The 9275-nt window shown below is 32.5% G+C and overlaps 1 protein-coding gene across 6 annotated transcripts; it reads right to left on the minus strand.

Annotated features, from left to right (window-relative positions):
- Positions 1-325: 325 nt before the first annotated feature.
- On the minus strand, positions 326-7323 carry LOC122721462 (G-type lectin S-receptor-like serine/threonine-protein kinase At4g03230). Of its 6 annotated transcripts, none has more exons than XM_043949251.1 (10): positions 6891-7029; positions 4483-4581; positions 3401-4393; positions 2573-3079; positions 2316-2471; positions 1854-2065; positions 1534-1744; positions 1187-1424; positions 887-1037; positions 326-797 (listed from the first exon to the last, which is right to left on the minus strand). In XM_043949251.1, exons 2-10 carry the CDS (start codon positions 4514-4516, stop codon positions 489-491), a joined length of 2811 nt encoding a protein of 936 aa, XP_043805186.1. In that variant the 5' UTR covers positions 4517-4581; positions 6891-7029; the 3' UTR covers positions 326-488. The 6 variants fall into 6 exon arrangements, with proteins under 6 accessions (XP_043805186.1, XP_043805189.1, XP_043805185.1 ...); XM_043949254.1 differs by lacking the exon at positions 6891-7029 and having other exon boundaries at positions 3401-4115; positions 4196-4393; positions 4483-4571; XM_043949250.1 differs by having other exon boundaries at positions 3401-4581; positions 6891-7323.
- Positions 7324-9275: the final 1952 nt, after the last annotated feature.

Here is a 9275-nt window from a genome sequence, read left to right on the forward strand (position 1 = left end):
ATCAAATCGAATCGATAATAGTATATTATTTTCAATAATATAATATAGAGATTAGATCATATTAAGATTAAAAAAATTTTAATTAAATTTTAAAATATTAAAAATAAAGTGAAAAATAAAAAAAATTATTAAAAATTCAAACCGATCGAACTGAATTGAATCGAATCAAATCAGATTGGTTCGGTTCGATTTGATTTCTGATTATAATCGATTCGATTCAATTTTTATAAATACCAAAATTTCAATTTTTAATTTATTCAGTTCAATTTAATTTTAATTTTTAACCGAATCGACGAAATGCTAACCCCTATCCAAAGTGTTTAACTAGTATATAAATGCAATCCCGTAAATAACTGATATACAGTTAATAGAGGATACAACCAAGAATGCATAAAATGAAACTGAAAATTTCGGGAGACCAAAAAAAAAAAAAAGACTGCGAGGACCTCTATGGAAAGTCAAAGGTCACATATAGAAGAACCTATCTGTCACCTGCCATCTTCCAGAGTGACTGTTAACTGGTTATTGGAGCAAGTTTCTGGTTTGCCAGACGAAGAAGCTCTGCTGGAAGGGCATCTTCTGACCACGAAGGCTGGTTGTTTAGGTCCTGGAATACTAGTATTTTCACTGCCAAGCATGAGTAGCACACTTGACATTGTGGGACGGTCAAAAGGATCTTCTTGTACACATAGGAGTCCAACATTTAAGCACTTGAAAAGTTCATTTGCATTGCAGGTTTTCCTCAGGATTGGGTCTAAAAGATCCAAAGCCTTTTCTTCTTTCCATAGATTCCAGGCCTGTGAACAATTTTGTGATGAGAAGTGGCATGAAATAATAATGGAGGATTATTGAGTTCAGAAATATATAAAAAGTTTCACAAACTCACATAACCTAGAAGACTCAGAGATTGTTCAGGTTGATAAAAAGCTGTGTTTCTTTTTCCACTTATAATCTCAAGCACCACCACCCCAAAGCTGAACACATCTGACTTGAACGAAAATAGGCCATCCAATGCATACTCAGGAGCAATATATCCACTTCACAACAAGATTAATTCCAGAAGTCGTCAATGGAAGTGTATGCTAATGAATGTATTTATATACGAGGAAGATCATATTGTAAGAGGTATATGCCACAAAGATTGAACAATGAACTTTCATAATTCAAAAATTGACATGAAACTTACTAGGTTCCAACTATTCTGCTGGTATTTGCAGCAGTTTCTTTGCCTCCGAAAATCCTAGCCAAGCCGAAGTCAGAAATTTTGGGGTTCATCTCCTCATCTAGCAAAATGTTACTTGTTTTCAAGTCTCTATGGATGATCCTCAGCCTGGAATCCTGGTGAAGATATAGAAGTCCTCGAGCAATTCCCAGAATTATGCTATAACGCATTCCCCAGTCCAGTAACACACGCAGCTTTCTGTCTGGCAAGATTTTTGTTGTCATTCAAGAACATAAGATCAGCGGCTCTTTTTTAAATGCTTTATCAGTCCAGTACTTGTGGAACAAAAATGGCAAGATGAAAGAACTAACCAAATATGAAGGAATCCAAGCTTTTATTAGGCATGTATTCATAGAGTAACATCTTTTCATCTCCTTCAACACAATAGCCTAAAAGCCTGACAAGATTCCTATGCTGAAGTTTGGCTATCAGAATAATCTCATTTTTAAATTCCTCTATGCCTTGACCAGAACTACTTGAGAGCCTCTTAACAGCAATCTCTTCTCCTCCAGGAAATGTAGCCTGATTGTAGAATCCATAGGACATCCAAGTTAACCACACCTAGCCGACAGATGAACTTAATGTCTGATTTTTTGATAAGCAATAAATGGAAAAAGAAGGGTGTTATTACCTTGTAAACAGGTCCAAACCCACCTTGTCCAAGCTTGTTTGAATTTGAGAACTTATTTGTAGCAGCTAATATGCTTTCCAAGTCAAAAAATGGCACGTCCATGGCTTTTGTCTCCTCTTCGTTGAACCTACCCGAGTCGATTATATCTTTCACAAGTCTCTCACTGCTATACAAGTGAAGGCCTAGATGTCTTTGCAGAGATCCCCTGTTTCCTGAATTTACAGGATCAATCCCATTACTTAACAAAGCATCATATTCCAGTTAGAATATAAAATTCCAAATTTCATGTCGGACTAAAATTACATAGAACTAATTTTATGCTCTTTTTTTTTTTTTTGTATCCCACTAACTTCAACACCAGAGTTTTGAGGCTGGTTCTAATATCCTCATGGCAGAACCTATGACAGCGCAATTCTGTTTAGAAATGACTCAACTGAAAACCTTTTCAAGGTTATTAGTTACCTGGTACCATAGCAAGCCTTCTTCTCTGCAAATACATAAAAATGATGGTGCTCGAGACCACAATCAGACCAATGACACTAGCGAAAGCTACTGCAACAACAATGGACGATGGAATCTTTCCAATCGAAGTTTTATTTGTTTTCTTCCTGTGATCTTCTGCAAGATACAAAATGAATACACACAGCACTTGACGTTTTTCCAATGCAGAAGAAAAGCTACTGCAACACTTGACTCTTTTGAGTAGATACCATTCTTACCTTGAGTGCAGTTCAATTTCAAGCCATCCCATCGAGAGCTCATGTCACAAAGACACTTTTTCTTTCCATCTCCTGAAGCCTTACAAATTGAATTTGGCCAATCCCTGCAGTCTGTTGGAGAAGAGCAAGTTGGCTCTGGTGGTGGCTCCCAACCTATCTCTAGTTCACCTCCACCTTTAAATGATGCAGCAGAAGTATAGTTTCCCAGATCAGCAAAACACCACCTAATCACATGAAATGGTGATGACTGGTTGAGCTTTAAGAATTTGGAATCTGAATTTATGGCTCTGCAACTATCGGCATCATTTGTTTGGATGACGAACTTGCGCATTTGTGGATTGATTTTTGTGACTCTGTAGGTGCCACCTGGTGCCTGAAAGTTAAGTTGCCCTGAGGAGATGTTGCAGTAGAAATTGAAGTAGGTGGGATCTCCACAATTAGTTCCAGTGCTAAGGGGATAGGGAATAATGTTTGCACCACATGTCCCACAATTTCTTGAAGTTAAATCTGCAAAAGTAAAATATCTTAAAGTTTCAGGAATCTAGCCATGGATATCTTATTATCTACTGTGAAGGAATGGTTTAATTTATGGAAATTTGACTGGTATGCTAATCTGTTCGCATGAGTTTTTAGACAACAATGAAGATAACTTGAGTTTGAATGATGCTCACTAACACATATGGTTTAAGAGATACAGTAAATGTTGATTAATTGGGAGCCGAAGAACTTCAAGTAAAAAGAAGATTTACATATAGGCTCAATGGTTCTAAAAGTTCTCCTTTTGGAAATTTAAACTCGATGAAGTGGTAAGAGCAGCAAGAACTTTACCTATATCAGAAACTGATATCCGCACATTGAGATTTCGACCACCATCGTACTCCTCCTGAAGGTCAGTTAGATCCTCCAACCAAATCCAGCAGTTCGCACTACCAGATTCTCTCTGTTGTGTAATTTCAGCTTCTTCATATGAAAAGGCCTGGCATTGGCAGTTGTTAAGGCACTCCGTTTTGCAATCTAGTTCACTGTTAGCCTTGAATTGAGAATCTGGGTTTCCTACTTTCATCATCTTTAAGTTCAAGAACGAGTCACTTGCAGCATTGCCACTACATAATGGTGACTTCCTGGTGCATCCCCCTGAATAGTCTCCAGAATTCCAGTACTCCGGAGAAATGGGCTGAAAACCAGGCAAACACTTGCAAACAAGTTCATTATTACTGTTGCAGCTACCAAAATTTCCACAAGCATTATAAAGACTGCATCTTGTTCTTGGCACTGCCCAGAACAAGGTCCAAATCTTCTGCGAGTCCCACTTCAGGTACTGAATTTGGCCTGAGAAGCTCATGACCATTCTTGTATCAATGTATAATGATGACGTGATGTACGGCACAGAATCATTATGGGCTACACTTGAGGTGAAATTTGATAAGAAATATGATATTGAAGAAGGCATGTCACTAGAGCTGCCAACTTTACCTGAAACTCCACTTCTCCAGTATGGAATCGATCTCTTCCAGATGACATATTGCTCTGCATCTTGATCTAGCTGAAAAGTGAAGTTCCCAGATGCAGGATCATCATAACTTTTCCATGAAACCAATGCAATATCTTCATCCATTTTCATACCTGGAAGAAATGTGTCGGTTGGATAATCAAAACTCTGCCACAGAATTCTCTCCAAGTGATTTTCTCCATCGTCATCGTGAAAAACAAGGTTCCCAGTATCCATTAGCTTTGTTTTCCTATCCACAGATGAATCTATTTTAAGATTTGTCGACCAGTAAGATCTCCCCCTCCCATCTAATATCTTGAGGTTGCCATCTTCTGCAATGGAAAAAACTCCATCATTATCTAAAAGTGGATTATCTCTATTGGCAACCCAAACAACCGTAAGTGGATTTGACATGTAATACCAAATCCCAATATATCTCCTTCCAGAACTTCCATTAGGAGTAAAGAATCCAAGCTCAAACTTTTCGCCGGAAGAAACAAGGGTTTCTCCTCTTCTGTCACTGATAGAACAATTCTTAGTTATGGTATCTCCGGCAAAACATTGTAGAAGCAAAGAGCAGAAGAGAAGTGCGCATGGAAAAAATGCAGGTGGTAGCATCTGTTTTTAGAGCATTCAATTCTGATCCTACTTGTTTTAGATATAACTAGTTAGAATCTTTCCTTTCTAAGTAGGAAGTAAAACTGGCTGCTGCTAAAATTCACATAAAAGTCCTTCCTCTGGAATTATCTCTGGGCTTTTTTCTAAATGTATCAACACCCAGAATGGCCTAATAACAGTATACTGTAACTATTAAGACAAAAGATTGAAAATAATTGAATGATTGCATTAGTGAATTACCCTAGCACTTGCAATCTTTATCTCTTAATTAATGTATTATTGTTTTGGAGCCTAATTTTAAAGCAACGTCAAATCAATATATATATATATATATATATATAAGAGAGAGAGAGGCGAAGCAGTATTTGCATTCCATATCAAGGTCCCTGGGTATAACACAAGGTACAGCCAAAAAAAAAATATCTAAAAGGGATTATACCTTTTCAAAATGATTGCCTCCCAAGGAAATAATTTTTTTTTTTAGAACATATTGACGAATCTATCTAGTTGATATTTAACTTTTTAATTTAAATTCATCTTTAATTTCAATTTAAGCTAATTTAATTTTAAAAAATCAAAATTTAGTTAGCCACTTTTTTTATTTATCAGCTCAACGATCAATAAGAATTTTTTTTAAAAAATAGGATCAATAATTTTTCCAGCCCGTATACGGGTAAGATTGTGAGGTGACTTGGTCTACTCTCATATCTCTTATTATGTTACTGAATTAGGCTTCCTTCAAATAGGCTCACGTCTGTCCGGTTTGATTTTCGTCATCGAATTGGAATGCGTCGCGTGGAGCTGGTTTTTTTTGAAAAAGGTCTTATAGATTTTGGATATGCATTCTTTTTTAGAGTCCAGTCTTATTCTAAATATAAAAATTTTGGCGGTGAGTATAAAAAAAAAAAAGTTTTCAAGAGGTGAAAATCGTGCCTCAAAATGAAATTTTATAGAATAATCCTCCATTTGGTTGGAGGAAATAATTTGTTTTTGTAAAAAATATTTTTATGAAAAATATAAAAAATATTTTTTAATTAAATAATTTATTTTGCATTATCTAATTTTACCCAGTATTTAAAATTATTCAAACTGACAACTTAATAATTAATTTCCTTTTTATATACAATAAAAGCCAGGAAGGCTTAAATTTGTGTTGACAATTCTACGAAACCATCTTAGGCCAAACTATAAAATTAGAATGATTTTTGTTCTTGTTTGTCCTTTGTATCTCAGATAAGCATATGGAGGAACAGACACAGACTCCTATTAACTTTAACAAATGGGAGTGGAAAATTCTATGATGTAATAGCTTCAAATAATAATAATAATAATAATAATAATAAATTGGAATATTAACAGATTAAATTGAATTATTGAGGAGGAAGGGAGCTGTCAAAATTGAAGAGCAACAAAGTCACGGTCTCTCGACCATCTGTTTCAACTTTCAATCTGTGGTCCCTCATGGGCTTCAATTTTCTCCCTCTTTTTGCGAAGAAAAGCTTGAAAGAATACGATTGCAAGGGGCTCCACCCACAAAAACAAAACCAATCTCTTCATTTCTCTAATTTTTTTTATTGACAGCTAGGGGTGTGCATCGGTCGGTTCGGTTCGGTACCGAATCGAATCGGCCAAAACCGATTTAACCGAATCGTTTCAAATTGTAAACCGAACCGAACCAAATAAGATAGAAAACCGAATCGAACCGAACCGAACTGGTTCAGTTCGGTTCGGTTCGAAATCGATTTTTGTCTGTATCTCCTTACACTGTCCAACAGATGACGATTCAGGTTTTGCACTAAATTACAGTTCTATTGCACATTACCGTTTTGCTCACCACAATCTTACAACGACCCATAAATTTCTTATAATAAAGGAGCTCCCACATTCAGAAATACAGTAATAAGAAAACAACAACAGCTTTGAATATGTGGGTTTAACAGCTTTGATATATAACCAAAAGGAACTTACAAAATAATTCTAGAAAAATAAATCATAATTGAAAAAAAAACTTCTGGGTAACAAATTCACCTAGAAAAATACACAGCTTTGAATATGTGGGTTTAACAGCCGTGTCACTAAAGAAACTCAATTTTAAAATTTTTTATGGGAACTTCTAATCCATTGTTTTCGATTACTAAACAAAGCACAATCCAGAAAAGGGTATTTATAGTGAAAGCATAAGGAGTAGTTTTGAAAATAGAAAGGAATTACCTTGGAAGGATCTGCCTTCTGAAAATTCTTGACGGAGACAACACGATCTGCGACATCGGATTTGTCAAGGAAGGAGCCCCTCACGAGAGAGACGCGAGCGATGGCCGTGAGAGAGAGACGCGAAGGATGGAGAGAATAGACTATGGCTTTGGCGAGTGGGTGGCAGGGTAGATGGCCGGTGAGTGGGTGCTGTGGGACTGACGATTGGGTGGGTGGGTGGCCGTAGCTGTGGGACTGAAGCGGCGAAGGATGGAGAGAAGAGACTCTGGCTTTGGCGAGTGGGTGGGTGGCCGCGGCCGGTGGCTGGTGGGTGGCTGTGGGACTGGCGACTGGGGTGGGTGGCTGTGGCTGCGGGAGACGCGAAGGATGGAGAGAAGAGCTTTGGTCTGTGAAAGAGATGAAGGTCGGTGGCTGTATACGGGATGGAAACTGGGAAGTGTGCCGAAGTGAAGCCCTATAATAAAACGGAGCGTTTAACGTTAAATTCGGTCGGTTCGGTTCGACCGAACTATTTTGTCTCCAAAACCGAACCGAACCGACCAACCCGAAATTTTTAAAAATTAAAACCGAACCGAACCGATTTTATTTTGAAACCGAACCAAACTATTAAATTAAATCGGTTCGGTCGGTTATTTCAGTTCAAACCGAACAGTGCTCACCCCTATTGACAGCGACCCTTTAAGACCATTACTAATCAGCATGGAAGTTTCTTTGCTGCCCACTTACCAGATTCATGAGCAAAAACGGGCATTGACCCCTTCACAAGCAAACAGTAAATTTTTATTTAATATTAATTATAATAATATTAACAAATGAATTTATTTATAAATGTACGATTTTGCATAAATTTTCATTATTTAACATTATTGATAGAATATTTGCTACTAAATTTTATTAAAAGTTATTTAATATGAATATATTTAATTAATGGGTTTAAAGAAATTTAAATAATAATAAAATATTAATTTTTTAGCCAATTAAATTAAAATATTATTTTATAATTATTAAATATTTTTATTAATAATTTTGTATATTTTCATTTTTCCCACATCCTTTAACATTTTTGTATGTAGTGTAATATAAAGTATATTTTTTAAAATTTAAAATTTTCAGATAATTTCATAATTAGTTTATTTAATAAAATTATAATTCATTTTAAAATTTAAATATAATTGTAAATAATTAAAAAACTAAGAATAATGAATTTAGATAATTCTTAAATTATCACTTCCTTTTATAAGATTGTGAAGATTTTATTTATTTTAAAACAAATATTTTATTTAATAGTCTTTATAAATTAATAAAATTTAAAATTATTATCTTAATATAAAATTGGAAATTTATTATTTTAAAATTTATTTTTTTATAATATTTTTTTATATTATTTAATATTTGGATATAATATTCTAAATAATAGTTCATATCTTAAAATTTAATATTTTTATAATTATATATATCTCGAAATTTAATAATTTTTAAGTTAATTATAAAATTTATTTAAATAATAAAATATATGAATAAATTTAAGATTTAAATAAAATTGTAAATTTTAAATAATTAAAAAGTGTTATGATATTTTTAACAATTATATTATTCCTTTTTTATTATAAAATTATATTTATTTTAAATTTATAAAAATATTATAAAATTATTTAATTTAATAATAAAGATTATACTTTTAAGTTTTTAGTTGTTTAAACAGAATTAGATTACAAAAATTCAATATTTTATTTTTAAATTTTTAAAAATAAAAGTATTAACTTTTTTAAAATAATTTAAATTATAATAAAAACTTAATTAAAAAATTATAGATATGATAAGAAGTTAAAACTTATACAAACTCATTAAATAATTTAAATAAGGATAAAAATTAAAATAGTTTAATAACAATTAAATTCACTGCTTTATTGTAATAATATAAATTTTTAATGGACATTAATATTTTTTAAAAAAATTGGATTTTTTATTTTTTGAATTAATAATTTTTCAAATTAGAAGTATGAAATAATATTTTTTTAGAAAAATATTTAATAATTTTAGCTATTTTTTTATAAATTTTATTTTAAATTATATAATAAAATTTTTTAAAGTTAAATTTAAATTTAAATGTAACTAGTAAAGACTTTAAATTTATATAAATTTTAGAATTATATAATTAATTAAAATTAAATTATAGATAAAAAAATATAATTTAAATTTAAATAAAAATCAATCTTCAAATAAATTGAATTTTTAAAATAATAAAAATTTTATATTATTTCTTAATCAATCAAAATAGAAGATAATTAGTAATTATTAAATTTAATAAAAGTAATTTAAAAATTCTTATTATTTCCCTATATATATATATATATATATATATATATATATATATATATTAATTAA

This window comes from Manihot esculenta, chromosome 13 (genome assembly GCF_001659605.2).
Source record: "Manihot esculenta cultivar AM560-2 chromosome 13, M.esculenta_v8, whole genome shotgun sequence".
Lineage (NCBI taxonomy): Eukaryota > Viridiplantae > Streptophyta > Magnoliopsida > Malpighiales > Euphorbiaceae > Manihot > Manihot esculenta.